The following is a 16,475-nucleotide window of genomic DNA, read 5'->3' as shown; positions in this document are numbered from 1 at the left end:
ACATAATCACAGATGAGGCTTATTAGGCTTTTCTGCAGCCGTTAATTGAAAGCACTCAAATGAACAGCACTTCCCTTGATACCTTTTAACAGATGTGTTTTCTTCAACCTATTACCAAAGTCTGTTCTGCATTGTATTTTCTGTTACACACTCAAATACAGATTTCAGAACAGATGATAGTGTAATTATTCCCAGCGGAGTGATGGAAATATTCCAGTAACCCTAATAGATAAACTATATTTGCATATACAGAAGGAAATGCTGGTGCTTGCTTAGCAGCAAAAGCTTAAGCCCTTTATAAATGAAATGTCAGATTAGAACAGTCATAAAATTTGTTGCTGTCATAATGACCTATGTCTTGGTTTCTGTCGGCAGTGGATGGTAATCAACGCACAGCTTCTGTGCCACCTTTGCAATGTTAGCAGCTTTAGATTGTTAAATATATGTAGAAGACCGATCTCAATTCAATATGCAAATGAATCCAATGAAGAAAACCATTTGCCAGTATTATATTTTTGCTTGTGGTTGGACTTTGAATAGCAAACAGTAATATTATATAATTTTGTTCATGCCAACCTCGTTAAATATTTTTATTTTTGGATCATTTGCTTAATTTGAACTCTTTCCCCACAAGTGTTTAAAAAAAGTTTCCCCAGCATTCACTTTCACACAATTTTCATGGCCCCCAGACTATTTTGTTGTTGGTAAATTTCATTAAAAAAAGCAAAATCGCATTTTTGTCTAAGACTACATCTGGATGGGATTCAGAACGATGAACAAAATAGATGGAGTAGATCGAGTCCATCAACACTCCCCAAGCTTCACAGTCCTATAGCTCATCCTGGGTCGACATTTCAGGGTCGTTTTGATTTATATGCTGTTTAATGTTGATGAACGCGTTATTTTACGTATGCATATGCTTACATATGCTATCACTTGTTTCTGCTGATTTTTGGCCTGTGTTTTGATCAGAGGATTCAGGAATCTTCTTAGAAGATGCGTAATAGCACCCCCTACCGTATAACAGTGAAGATCTTTATACATTCAGATTGATCAGGGATTACCTACCGTTTCATGCTGCTTCACACTTTCATGCACGCCATGATCTTCTCACATATGAGTTACTGCATCTGCTCATGGTCACAGGCTACTGTTACTACAATTAAGCCACTTCAAATGATTTATAATAGAGCGGTTAAAATCCTAGATAGGAAAACCCATTAGATCACATCATTGTGTTAGTCTGAGGAATTTAAACATTATATCTTTTGCAAATTTCACTAAATTTTCTCTGTTGAAGCTGATGCATAAATGTTTAAACCAGCAAGCCCCACAGGTCTTGAGTGAGTGCATAGTTACTCTCAGGGCTGTGGGTTCAAGGACTAGAGGAGCTCAGAACGGGAACTGTCAGATTCCGAAATGTAAAACTTCATTTGGACAATCAGCTTTCTCTGTACAAGGCACTAAAGCCTGGAATTGTTTACCCACTGAACTGAAAGGAGAGTCAAACTGGGTCCTCTTCAAATATAAACTTAAAGACTCTTTATTCAGAGGTCAGAAATGCGACCACTGACTGTTCATTGCATTTATATTGTGTTATATTGTATTATTATGTTTATTTTACCAATGTATTGTTTAATTTTATGTAAAGGCCCATTAGGGACGAACATTGAGAATTAGCTTTGGCTAAAATGTTGTAGTATGTAACATGAGTTTATGTAACATACTTGTCCCTATTCAAATAAACTTAAATAAAAAAAAAACACAGAAAGCCTGAAATGGGAAAGAGTTAAGTAAAATGCCAGTGAAAAAATATGATATGTGGATTTAAGTAGAATAAGTTTGATTTTGTCCAAAAAATTTAATAATTTGTCTGAAATTGGTGACAATTCAATAGAGGTAGCTAAAAATCAGTTTTAAACCATCCTCGTAGTATCATTGTCTTAATCGTAGTTAAATGCTGAATTTGTAAATTTATAACTATTGGGCATATTACAATTACATTTGTGTCTGACTGTTGACACGCTGAGTTACAGCAAGAAAGACACATTTTGTGAGTATGCAAGAAGCATACTTTTATTTCATCATTTCTATAGCTTGTTTTGTCTCATGTCTCAAATCATTGACAGCCCTTTTAGAGCGTCTAAACATCAGGGGTCTGTTTCTGCAGCATTTGTTGAGCTGTGAACTAGGATTTTAAGTGTGTAAAATATATTCATCAATGAATTATTCATTAAGAATGTGCAAATTCATTAAGAAAATATTCATTAAGCCAATCCACACTACTTCCTGTGTTCACAGTTGTTTTTCTTGCAGTGTGCTCAGTCCAGACATTCTGTTCATAACAAATGATTTCATCCAAGATTTATGCTTTGTGATATGATGACTTTAAACTTACACTGCACAAAAGTAGCAAATATTTTATCAGCAGAGTCATGCTTATCTTTAATTTTTCAGTTTACATCAGAAGATGAGCAGTAATATCATTCACAGGACATTTTCCCCAGGCACGCACTATGCAGATTTTTCAAGCTATGAATTTAGTGGATGTCACCGGTCTCTCCGGCTGAGGTAGATTCACTCAGGCGCAGGTGTTGTTTACAACGTGCCATTCTGCAGCAATGCCCAAATAAACAGCTGTCAGTAGACACACAGAAGGAAATCCTCATGCAGCCCACCTGAACAACATGTGAGAAATGAAAAATATGAGAAGCTGAGGTGAACAGATTTTCCAGTATACTGCACGCAACCTTGTTTGACATCAGATTAGTCTTAAGTAAAAATCCCTATACTGGATGTTTTGGGGGAGCTTTTGAGAATATAAAGAAAAGGAGAATTGTTTAAAGGTGATGTGTGTAATTTCTCTGTCACTAGAGCCAGCAAAAGACAAATAACAGACTTCGTTCACTAATAATTTCATACAATTTGTATTTTAGAAAAGCTACTTGTACCATTCTCAATGATGAGTTAAAACAAACTATTTATATATAAGCCTACAGACTACATGTGATAATAGTAGTCTTTACAGACTTGTCATTTGCCAGCTGTGCATTCACTCCAGGCTGCATGAATTCATGTTGTTGTTATTTTTTATTGTTACTTAGAAATACTCAATACTTTTGTTTAGTCAGTTTCTAATAGTATTATACACTACTGTTAAAAAATGATCTAATATTAGAATGATTTCTGAAGGATCATGTGACTGATGCTGAAAATTCAGCTTTTACCATCCTAGAAATAAATTACTGGTTTACTGTATTTTTGATCAAATAAATGCAGCCTTGGTGAGCATAAGAGAATTCTTTCAAAAACATTAAAAGATCTTACCAACACAAAACTTTTGAATAGTAGTGTATATTAAAAAATAAATGACACCGAGTATATCTTTTTTTTTCTTTTTTTTTAAAGGTTTTAAGTGGTTCTAAATGTGATTAATATATTTAGAATAAACATCCCATACTTTCCTTTCTGACCTGCCCTGTCCTCCATTGTTGGGACAAACAGATAATCCTGCCAAAAACTTTCAATTGTTTGATGTCGGACTATTCCAAAAGCAGTGTCGTGAAGCATGACAGAATCAGCTTATGGACATCATTCTTGTCATTGTCCCTGCAAATCAAACTGGGATAGGAGAACATATTTAACTTTGAAGAAAAACATGACTCTTGAAATGCATGCTTTAGGCTGTCCATAGCAGTTGTACATCTAGTAGATGCTCAAGTTAGATTTTTCAAACAACTGAGCTCTGGCTTGGTGCGTCTGGCCCCTCGTTTAGTGATTCAGCACCAGGCGATGCCAGAATATTTCAAAGGGCTCTTCGCAGCACATCAATCTCAGCCAAAATCAGTCTTATATCTGGCCACTGCTGCTGAGGCGTTCATACTCAGTCCCTCATTCTGTACGTGGGAGGTCAATATCTGACAGCTGGCATTACCATATTTTCATCCGTCGGGGTATAAATAAGTTGGCTGTAGGGTAAAACTAACAATTTGTCACAGTTGACTGCCTCCCATCCCTCGGAGCTGTGTTTGTTTGCACAGCTACACCGACTGCAAGAACTGATGTAATTAAAATCTGAGCCTCAGTAGAAGCATCTTTGACCACAGTGTTGGTCAGAGCAGAACATTGTTTCCTGATTGCAAACATGCAGTTGTTTTTAAGTTAACACTGGCATGAAGCGCAGGAGCTGAAATGGAGTTTGCCATGCACTAATGACTTCGAAACTAGCTTGTTTTGTTATTTTGCTCTTTGTTAAAGGCCTTTGCCAATTCTCTATTGTCTGTTTTTAATGCATTTTCTACTTTTCTACTGCATATTTCATGCTGTTTCTTATTCTCAGACAAAGCTTCCTTTGGTGAACATGTCGAATAATTACCGATCTTGACTAAACAAGTGTTCTCTCTCTTTTTCTCCAGCCCTCTGAGGAGCCCAACATCCTGCTGGCTTCCCCTAAGTTGCTGCTTCCATCAGGCAGTCAGGTCCCGGCCAGCACTCCCCTGTCTGTGCACCATCAGCTCCAGCTGCTCCAGCAACAGCTCACCCAGCAGCAGCAGCAGACACAGGTGGCCGTGGCCCAGGTGAGATGCAGTCACTGCATTTTAAATGGACAATTTATAGACTTGTAGTTGTAGTGGGATTTAGTGTCCTGCAGCATTAGTGAGCTGTGAGCTATTGTGGTTATTGTTGTGTACGTTTTTCACATGGTATCAGATATGTTTACTCATTACCATGTAAATACACAAGTTCAAAAGTTTGTTGCTAGTATGATATTTAACTTTTTTTTTTAATTTTACAGTCTCTTATGCTCACAAAGTCTGCATTCATTTGATCAAAATACAGTCAAAATATAATATTGTGAAATATTATTACAATTTTAAAATAACTTGTTATTCTAATTTATTTAATTAATTAATTAATTAAATAAATAATAATATATATCATATATTTATTTCTCCTGTCATGGCAAAGCTGAATTTTCAGCAGTCATTACTTCAGTCTTCAGTGTCACATGATCCTTCAGAAATCATTCTAATATGCTGATTTGGTGACCAAGAAACACTTTATTATTATCAATGTTGAAAACAGTTGTGCAGCTTAATTTATTGGTGGCAACCATGACACTTTTTTCAGGATTATTTGATAAATAGAAATGTCCAAAGAATTTATTTAAAAAATAAAATTCTTTTAGTAACAAATAGGGATGCACCGAAATTCTGGGCCAAAAAAACGAAAAAGATTTTTTTATTATTTTAAATGAGCTTTTTTGTATAATTTTATTCATCTTAGACTTTTAAAATGATATTCAATAATTTGAATGATACTGAATTTAAAAAATACAAGCCAGTAAAATAAAATAACCACACTTTAATTGATACTAACACAAAAATTGGACAGAAAGTAAGTTAATATTAAAGGAAACTTTATCTTTTAAAACATGAACTTTTTTGTTTTATAATGTTTCCTGGGGTGCACTTATAATTTTAGTATGATTTTTACATAAAAAATTGTCATAATTTAGAAATAAAAGGTATTTTTGCTACCCTGATTTTAGCCTCTGAGTTAACGCTCTGTTTGAAGGGGCGTGTCTGCTATGAGACTTCAGTGTAAACGCCCACTGCTGTGATTGGCTAACATCTTTGCATATGAAATAGCTAGTATTACATGTGGAACTCTCTCGAAACCTTTATTACGTTTTTTACTATTATAGTTGTCGAGAGTAACTAATCGTGAAGAGTGTTGGTTATAGCATTATATTTAGATCTATAGCATAATATTTAGATTGTGGCATGAAAAGATTTTCTCATATTTTCATCTGTTTTTATGTTTTAAATAACAAGTGCAATTTTCAGCCGATAATTTGCAGCGGCAACTTTGATTAATGCATCCTTGCTGAATGCATTTTTTTCTTCTTCTTCTTTTTTTTTTCAAAACTTGCTGACCCCAAACTGTTGAACAGTAGATTTTACAGAAATTTTATATTTATGTATTGGGGTGTAACAATATATCATGTCCCAATATATCGCAATACAAAAATGCAACATGTATCATGGATAGTGACAATATATAGTGTATTAGTTCACCCTAAATAAAAATTACTGTGTGAGAAAAAAAAAAAAAAAGTTTTAGTTTTAGTGTCAGTACTACATTAAACTACTATATATAATGTATAATAATGCAATGGGGGAATATTTGTGGGTCCTGATAATGCCAAATGTCTTATGCTACCAGTAAAAAGTGGCCTACATAATTTAAAATATATCTAGTCAGTGACAGAGTGCAAGCATATTCGTCTAAAATAATTCAGTATTTTCAGCTTCAGAATCATAAATATTTTAATTCTGGTGTCACCATTGTCCTCTGCATTGGGTTACCAGCACCAACTCCAAGCCCATTGATTTCCACCCACAATGTAATATTACATTTTGTATTTTAATCAACAGTTTATTTTTTGTTAACCTTTTATCATATGTTTTGGAGTATCGCAATAATATCGTATGTTGAGTTAAGTATCGTGATATGTATCGAATCGTGACATGAGGGTATCGTTACACCCCTATTTATTTATACATTTAATGGATTCATTTTTAGGAGTGTTTGCTGAGAGGTTAAAAAGCTCTAGCTCATCTCATTTGCCAATATAATTACATGTATTGTTCTTTTGAGGACAGTTTTATTAATGCACATTGTGCATTATGCAAATTCTGTTTTATTATGGGTCAGGTGAGTCTAAATGTTTCATTGTCTGCTTAAACACAATACAAACAACAGCTGTTCTGCAGGAATCTGATTCAGCTCCTCCAGTAATTTATGAGCAGGAAAATAGGCTAAAATGTTCCTACACTGATGAATTTTATATTTTTGACCTCGACTGGATCCTTTTTAGATAACCGAGCTGCTTTATCAGACTGTTTATTTGAGAGATTCTTGAAGTTTGAAATGATTTAATGGCAGTCTTAATTGTGGTGTGAAATGTGTGCGGTCACCCACCTTTTTGTTAATCTGTGAAGAATGTCTATTTCTTGTCTAAGTAACGCTTTTTTGAAAGGCTGTTACTTCTTATGTGAACCACAACATTAGAACTGACTGTGAATGGCTTGGAGTGAACAAAAAACCTGCAGTCTTGTGTTTATTAAGCATTTTCATTCTCTCCGGCACTAGACTGGTTTATTCAGCCTTTGAGAGCCTGCGGTTTGCTTGTTTAGCCACAGTTCTACACCAAGTGTTTGGCAAGAAGAGAAAGCGGTTGTTTTTCATAAGCATATTGCTCAGCCAGAGGGTATGCTCTCTCTTAAAGTGTTTTTTTTTTTTTGCATGGAAGACACTTCACTCTTCACAGGTTTGAGAACGGGCTTACAGGGGGTGGAATTTCGTTCCACGCTCTCTTGACCCACATCTTTGTTGAACAAGCATGGCTCTGTGTTGCTTTGAGGTGTAGGATAGTACTTTCTGTCAGACCTCTGATAAGCAAAGCCAGCCACTGCAAATCAGACCTTGATTTGCAACACAACACAAGCTTTGGCTTTGCTCTGGCTGCTGTGATGTCTTCAGTCACTGAAGAAGAAGAGACACTTTGAAGCCCGCTATCAAAGCGACACACACGAGTCAGTCGTCGCTTATTAATTTATTTCTCAATTTGTTTTGCATTGGCCCTCATCCTTAGGGAAAATGATCTGCAGATGAAACGATATTTGCTTTTCTGAAGTCTAGATTAGTGGTTATTTGCGGAGGAAGATTTTTGTGTGCTTTGTGTTTCTTTTAATCATATTCTGGTGGAATATTCTCCTTTTAGACAGTTCAGTACAGATAAAATGAGTCAAAAACATTTGGCTTCTGCCACTTCCAGAAAACGATGCCTACGTCAGATCTCCAGAACATCAGTTTTATATATCATGTCCGTACATTTCAGATTCTTTATGATTGCAATTCAGGCAAAATGTATTTTGAATCAGTGATTGAGTTATAGTTGTGCATCCAGAGTCAAATTAATGTATTTTCTCTCAAATAGAAGCCTTATGGTTGCTGGAGTGGTTTTTTTTTTTCAGGGTAGAAAAATAATATAGATGTATACCAAGGGTTTATGTAGTTTACGCACATCCACGTCCAACAAAACAGCGAGAAAATGACCTCTGCAAACTCTTCGTATTTCAGCACTGCTTGATTTCCACTGCCCTCTTGCAGCTTTCAATGGGGTGTGTGCGGAAAAATCAACACTGAAATATTTGATGTAATTACCTGGTGCAGTTTGAGGGCAGCGACAATGGACTAAACAGACATATAAAAACCTTGTAATGACTGCAGTGCAGTGGAAGAAAAAGAAAAGATTGCCTTTGTGTTGAAATTACTATGGTCATGAAAGTCTCCACTGTGATTAAATGGATTGTTAGAACATGAATCACACACATTTCCTTTATTTTATTTTTTTGTGTGTGTCTGTGAAAGTGAATCATTTGGTGACATTCTAGTGTTATTAAATTTGTCTTGAGAAAGCATGACAATGTTTTTAGAAAATAGTGGTTTATGTGAATAACCGCATGCAAACCTTTAACTCTCCTTACCCATGAACTTGGAAATAAACTTAGTTTTGGTTGTTTTGTTTTAGTTTTTAGTCACGTTGAGTTGAGTTGGGTTGGGTTGAGCTGAGTTGGGTTGAGTTGAGTTGAGTTGAGTTGGGTTGGGTTGGGTTGGGTTTGGTTTGGTGTGATTTAACTGTAGTGTCCATTTAACTGTTCATTTATTTTATATACATTTTTTTTACCAAAGGTACCTTTTTAAAGGCCAATTTGGGGTTTAAAAAGTAACTAAAACTTGTAATTTGAGAACAATTAAGTTTTTCAACCTGTTTCGAAATGCAATACTATACCGTGATAATACCGTAACATGATAAATAGCTTGAGGAGTTATCAGGATATGAGCTATTGATACCAGCACATAGCTAATTGGACTTCACTTTAGACTTTGGACCTGACTGGACTCTCTGCTTCTGTAATGTCACAGGCTGTTTGAAAACTGAAACATTCCTGGTTAAATTGTTCAAATTCATGTCCTTGATGTTGAAAGAGGCTGCTTTTTTTTACCACAGCACTGTAGCTAATATTTCTCTCACTATATGCTAATGTTAACGACAGCAATTATTGTCGATCGTTCCCATCGTACAGTCAGAGATATTACTGTTCTCACTCTTTTCATTTTCCCAATGTAATTGCACACTGAACTTTTAATTGCTTAATTAGTAGACTTGAAAACGAAACGAAAAATAACTGATTGCAATGGCAATGCATTGACGTTAAACAATTCTTCAGCTCTGCTTTTGTTGTTTACTTTAAGACAATAATAAAATACTGAAGAAAAGGAAAGGAAAATAATGATCATCAAAACATTTGGGCTCCAACATTTATCCTGACTTGCCTTGGCTTATGAATGTGCCCCACTCAGAGTGAGATATAAAACTATGACAGTATGAAATATGAGGCTTGTATACATTTACATCCTATACCCTTTTGAAAACAACATCTTTTGTCATGGTAGGCAGCTCTTTTCCCAAGGACAATCACTCTTTGTCAGAAAACACGCACACACATGCATACAAGCATGTACACTCAAGAACTGATGGCAAACTGCTCAACCTGAACTAAGCTTTCAGTCCACATTTACAGTATGGTAATTTTTTTTTCCCTAAATTTTTTGCGCTACTCCCTGTTGGCCTGATCTTGACGGCTCATTGGCTTTGTCTGGAGAATGTAGTGTTCTTAAGGGCAGGCAGCACGAGCGGGCACGCGGTTTAAGCTGGGTCATAAATCACCCCGAACCCCTCGGAGGCCGGCCGCTGTGACTTTAGGAGCAAGCAGACACTTAGACGGTGCTCAAGACAAGACACTGCGGAAATGGATTCGCCCTCCTAGCGCTGGGTAGAATCTTAGGACTTATGAAGGACACTGAAGAGCATCATAATCACTTTGAATACCTTTACAGCTGGCAACGTTTGTCATTAGCAGGACGTACCCCAGCAGTATTTCATTACAAAATGTATGGAGGGACTGTCTTATGTGTCTGGTACTAATGGGAATGGGACTATTACGGATAATGCCTTTATCTAGTTGAATTAAGATAATAATTACTTGACCAAACAGCTGTGATAAATTAATACTGAGGGTATTTAGTTAAACAAACAGCCATGATATTTAATTGATTTATTTATGCAAACACCTTTAGCATTGTTTTTATGTCACAGAAAAATATGACTGATTTAATTATAGATTAGATAACTGGATAGATTAACTGGATAATTGATCTCATGAATTTAAATGTATTACTTTATTCCCAGTAAACATGGTATTCACAGCCTTAATCTGGACTGAAATATTGAATTACTCATAGTACTTCTTTTTTTTATTGTATAGAGGACTACTGTAAGTGTGTGAACTCCCAGAGAATGAAACTGGTATTAGATTCTAACCTCCAGTATATGATGTCATCATCAAAGTGGATGTGAAAAGAGGCGTTTGTCCTTCTGCCGTTGCTCTTCGGGTGTATTTTAAGAGGAATGTCAGGGACATAAAAAACGCTAAAAGGTCTTTCATGATGTGGTGTTAAAGAAGCTTTTTGAATGAAAGCGCTCTTTAATTTGCATGAATGGCAGCTACCCACACAGTAAGTGAAATGACCTTCATAGTAACACTTCACAAAGATTATCATGTTCAGTATAAATCCATTCAAAATATATTAAATAGAAATACATAACAACGTGCATGAAAGGATGCATTTACAGAGCTTTTAGAGATGTCCGACCTTAAGAATATGAATCATTTTTTTCAAGTAGGACTTTGAAATGCTCAGAATAACAATGATAAAAAATTATTTTTGTTTCCTTGAACTCTTTAACTTTGAATAATCCTTTAAGTTGAAAAGTAAATGGAGTTTGAGTCTTTTGTTCCTAGCAGGGAAGACTCTAGGATGTACAGCAAATAAACTGCTGGGTGTCTCTGTATTGTTGCTTTGCTGGTTCGTTCTATTTTCTCCTTGTCCATCTATTGGATGTACTTATCGTTTATGTGTTCCTCAGGTTCATCTGCTGAAGGATCAGCTCACCGCAGAAGCTGCGGCAAGGATTGAGGCTCAGGCTCGAGTTCACCAGCTGCTGTTGCAGAATAAGGACCTACTGCAGCATATTTCTCTACTGGTCAAACAGGTTCAGGAGCTGGAGCTCAAGATGGCTGGAAATGGCTCTAGTGAGTATGATTTCTTGTGTTCAGCAGTGCTAGAGAGTAACTTCTAAAATCTGTGATTTGTGACCAAATTAATTGTGTCATAATAATGAAAGAATAAGCAGGAGTCTGTTTCATTAAAACATCTTTATTAGATAGTTTGTTATAGATTAAAAGACACCAAATGCATTAAATATTGAACACATTTTGGTATGGAAATATTTATTTATAGTCAGGGGTTTTTTTTTAGAGTAGAAAGAAAGTAGAAAGAGGTTATCATGCAACAATTCACTAATAATTTTTATTCTCACAGTCTCAGGCTGTACAATACATTCATGCGTAGAATAGAGCAGTATTGTTTTTCTGTTGTAATTTCTTTATCTTCATGCTAGCAATAAACAATTAGCCTAGCACACCTGCAAATAATTGATAGGCGTCGGATATAGGCTATTGCCAAGAATCTGATGCATAAACTAGTAAAAGAAAATCTTCACACTATCCCAACATGCAAAAAATATTAAAAAATATAGACTGTTCACTTCTAACCTTCACTTCAGAGCAGTGTATGGTGTAATAATTAAAGAGGATGTGAGAAGAGATTTGAAGATTTGTTGTTTATAGCCATCTCTTAAAGGGTGACCTTAAAGGATTAGTTCACGTTCAAATAACAATTTCCTGATAATTTACTCACCCCCATGTCATTCAAGATGTCCATGTCTTTCTTTCTTCAGTCGAAAAGAAATTAAGGTTTTTGAGGAAAACATTACAGGATTTTTCTCCATATAATGGACTTCAATGGCAACCAACAGTTTGAAGGTTCAAATGTCAGTCTCAATGCAGCCTCAAAGTCTCGACACGATCCCAGCCGAGAAATAAGGCTCTTATCTAGCAAAACGATCAGTCATTTTCTAAAAAATGTTTTAAATTATATACTTTTTAACCACAAATGCCCGTCTTGTACCATCTCTGAGATGCGCCACACATTACGTCACCATGTTGGAAAGGTCACCTTTCTTATTTCTTATTTCTTATTCTTATTCACCATTGAAATATATTATATGGAGAAAAATCCTGGAATGTTTTCCTCAAAAACCTTAATTTCTTTTCAACTGAGGAAAGAAAGACATGGACATTTTGGATGACATGGGGGTGAGTTAATTATCAGGAAATTGTTATTTGAAAGTGAACTACTCCTTTAAGTATGATGCTTGGGACAGAAAAGGATGGGAGCTCTTTATCATGCAAGCTAATGTTAAAAACAGCACATCTCAAGGTTCTGCTGGTCTATATGAGAATGTCCTCAAATGAACTGCTTTAAAATAAGCCTGAAATTAACCCCTGTGGGGAATGTGCATGCGATGATAGGAGAGAAGTTAAAAAGCCAACGGACATTAAATGTGATTGGGAGAGAGAAGAGGAACAGATGGGAGGGTCTGAGTGAAAAGACAAAGAGAGTGAAGGAGAGCTGCTGAAACGCATCAGATATATTCAGAGAGGGCAAGTGAGGATGCGTTGCTGGGGTAAGAGCACCGTTATTAACCTGATGGAGTAAATGGGGAAATAAAGTGGTGCAGAACTGACATTTATGAAGTGTTATTTAATATGAGGGAAGGCAGATGACATTGACATCCATAGAGAGGATCAAATGGAAAGACTGAACACCAGATTTAGGGAATATTCTTTGAAAGTAGTTTCAGCAACTCTGAAGTAGTTCATTTAAAATTGTAACCCTAAGAATGCCATATTGATTAGTTATCTAGTTGGTCAGTCAGCAACTCACTGTCAACTACGTTTTAGCTCATTCTGTCGGAGTGTAAGAACGTGTGTCTGATGTAAACACTCTAAAACCAGCCTGTTCATACAGGGATTCTTTAAGAACTAGACAACTAGACAGGGTTCAGGCAGACCACTGACTAGTCCATTTTGAAAAGTTCAAAAGTTTGGGGTTGGTAAGATTTTTTTGTAATGTTTTAAAAAAGAAATTTCTTAAGCTCACCAAAGCTGAATTTGTTTGATCAAAAAAAACTTTAAAAACAGTATTTTCAAAAAAATATTATTAAAATAACTCTTAATATATTTTAAAATGTAATTCATTCCTGTGATTGTAAAGCTGAATTTTCGTCATCATTACTCACATCCTTCTGAAATTATTCTAATATGCTGATTTGCTGCTCAAGAAACATATAACGTCTTATCACAGTTGCAAACAGTTGAGCTGTTATATTAAAAATATTTTTTTACGGTGCAAATCGTGATACATTTTTCTCAGGATTCTTTGGTTAGTAGAAAGTTCAAAAGAGCAGCATAGATTTAAAATATATATTTTTTGTAACAATATAAATGTTTTTACTGTCACTTTTGATCAATTTAATGTGTACTTGATGAATACTTACTGCCCCCAAACTTTTGCACAGTAGTATTTTACTTATTTTTATTTATGTATTTATTGTATTTTCCCATCTTTTTTCTTTTTACTTTTCAGTTTGCTTTAAAGTTGCTTTGGAGCTTTAGTTTAAAATTCATGTGAAGCGCTCTCAGGCTCTTGAAACGAACCAAGTGTGAAAATGCCCTCAAGCTCTCCCTCTCTCTCTCTCTCAACAGTGGGCTCTCAAGACAGTCTCCTTGAAATCACCTTCCGTGCTAACGTGCCCCCAGTCCTATGCGACCCCACCACCCCGAGACCAGAGGACGCCATCCTACCTCCGCTCAACGACGGGACGCCGCTCTCCCTGCCGCTGTGCAGTCCAATAGGTAGGGACCAGTGCTTGATCAAGTTTGAGTGTTTCCGCTTTCTCCCTGGACCACCCCAACAGGATGAGAGCCCCGACACGTCATCCCAAGGCGTCTCGCCCTCATCACGGGACGAGCTTCTGGGTAGCCTTGAGCTGCTAAAATTCCGCGAGTCGGGAATTGCTTCCGAGTACGAGTCAAACACAGATGATAGTGATGAAAGCTGGGGACCGCAGGACGAGAGCAGCCTGCGTCTGCTCAATGTCCTGAACAAACATGCCCCCTCTGACTGCTTGGAGGACGAAATTGCTGTTTAATGTGATTTTGTGCACACGTCTTCGAAAAACACTGCTTGATGCTCTGCTTAAACGGTTCAAGTCAATCAATGTCAAAATTGTCAAACCACCTTATGCTGTTTGTACTGCTGATAATTCTGGGACACCAGGGCGACTTTACCCATTTGGTGGCTGTTTTGTTTGTTACCTTTTATGTGATGTATTGAAGAGGAAACGGTCCCAAAGCATAGTAAATAATGTTGTCTCCATTTTGAAGTTTAGGGACACACGTTAGATGTCAGATTCTTGTATCTCCTCTAATGGGACATTCACGCAGTCAGCGATTCTAGTGGCAGTATTGTTGGTCATAATGGCCGCCCCTACTTCCAAACACTTCAGTGTTGTTGCTGGGCTGTGCAACTGACCATAACTTTTGATCACAAGTTAGATATATTGCTTGGGAATATAAGATTCACTCTAATTTGACAAAGACTCAGTTTTTTGCTACTAAAAGTTGACATTCTATGTACAATTGCAACAGTGCATCATGCATAATATGAATAAGACGGATCATTTTTAACGATCAATTAACAATGAATAATTATATATATATATATATATATATATATATATATATATATATATATAGTAATAATATTTAATATTATTATAATTATTATTATTATTATATTATTATAATAATGTTGATTATTATTATTATTATTATTAGTATATATTATAAACTATACAAATTATTAGTAATAATACAATTTAATATTATATTGAATAATATTTAAGTGTTTTATTTATAAATTAACAAATTTAACATTATTATATCCCTTAATTTTATATCCCTTCATACACTGTAAAAAAAAAAGTTGCTACCTTAAATTAAGTACAATCAACTTGGATGTTTAAGTAATTTCAACTTAAATTACATTAAACTGAATTAAAAAAAAAAGACGAGTTGAATCTTGTATAACTTAATACAATAATACTTGTATAACTTAGTATAATTTTTAAATTGAAGTTCAAAATGTCTTAACTTATCGTGATGAGTTAAAGCAATGTAAAAACATATGTTGACATAACTTATTGATCATATAATTTTTTACAGTATGGCAAGTGACAAATCTAGAAAAGTTAAATCGCTCACAGAAGGCGGATCATGTCAAACATTTTCACTCCTATTGGTAGCTGCCACATCACACTGATGCTCATTTGCATTAAGTTCTAAACTTTGTTGCATCCCTGGAAACCCTTGTCATTGTGAATCGCTGTACGTGTTAACGCTCCTTTAGAGTCCACAAAGCAATTGCTGGATATTCACAAATAAGTCATTGTTTTTAACTACAAGAGATACAGTACATCTATATGAAATGAACTTTAGAACAAATTTTATACATTAGCCTGTGATATTGTATCTATAACATCAGTTGTACAGTTGCAGGTTTGTTTCTGGGCAGTATTAGATATGTATGTACTGATATGCTCAGCCACTTAGACCACCTTTCATCAGAAGTGCTCAGAATGAAGACAATTACCCAGCTACATCTGTTTTAGCATGCACGACAGAACAGACTCTTAATTGAATGACTGTGGACTGAGGACGCTACGCTAATTATACCCTAAGGGTAACGAGGCGCCTAAACCGGTCAGATCTTTACCAACAAGAACCCCAATTAGTGTGTCAGAATTTTCACAACCCACATACTTTATTCATTATTTTCATACTCAGAAGAGCTTGTCGTGTCTGACTGCTATGCATATGTTTTGCTTTCTTGCATTCATTTTCTTCTGTACTTCTAAAAAGTGATATTTCAATGTCTTACCTGTACCTCTCTGATAAACTACTCGCCTCTTTAACCTCTCTGTTTATATTTTCCCGTTCCCCCCTCTCTCTCTCTCTCTCTCTCTCTGTGTACTCAGTGTCATTTAGAGCCAGACAAGTGCACACGATTAGCTTGGTAATAATAGGGTGGTAAGCAAGTCTTCCCACACATACAGGATTTTGAAAGCATTGTTGGTCTTAAATGTCTGTATTTTACTCCATTTATGCATATCTTTTTTCTTAACACAAAACTAAAATTAAGTATTTACCATCTTTAAATCTCCCTTAGGCTTGTAACAAAATCTTCCCACAGATTCTTGGCTGCATCTCTGAGGGATTCATGACCAGTCGTGTTGTCTCGCAGCAGGTCTGGAGGCCAAGACCCAGCTGTGAGCCGTGGTCTAAATCCTGCTCAGGGAAACGTCTTGTTGTCTGAGC

The 16,475-nt window shown here is 35.9% G+C and overlaps 1 protein-coding gene across 1 annotated transcript in view; it reads left to right on the top strand.

The window, feature by feature from the left end:
* LOC311301087 (carboxyl-terminal PDZ ligand of neuronal nitric oxide synthase protein-like) overlaps positions 1-16,475 on the top strand; it is a 104,554-nt gene that overhangs the window by 74,672 nt on the left and 13,407 nt on the right. Inside the window, exons 8-10 of the mRNA XM_084425940.1 lie at positions 4,416-4,577; positions 11,060-11,225; positions 13,803-13,952. Coding sequence (XP_084282066.1) covers positions 4,416-4,577; positions 11,060-11,225; positions 13,803-13,952 — 478 coding nt within the window. The remainder of the gene's footprint in view (positions 1-4,415; positions 4,578-11,059; positions 11,226-13,802; positions 13,953-16,475) is intronic.

Source organism: Rutilus rutilus, assembly GCF_951802725.1.
Source record: "Rutilus rutilus genome assembly, chromosome: 12".
Lineage (NCBI taxonomy): Eukaryota > Metazoa > Chordata > Actinopteri > Cypriniformes > Leuciscidae > Rutilus > Rutilus rutilus.
Note: the sequence above shows the minus strand (reverse complement) of the source record. Positions and strands in the feature narration are given on the sequence as shown.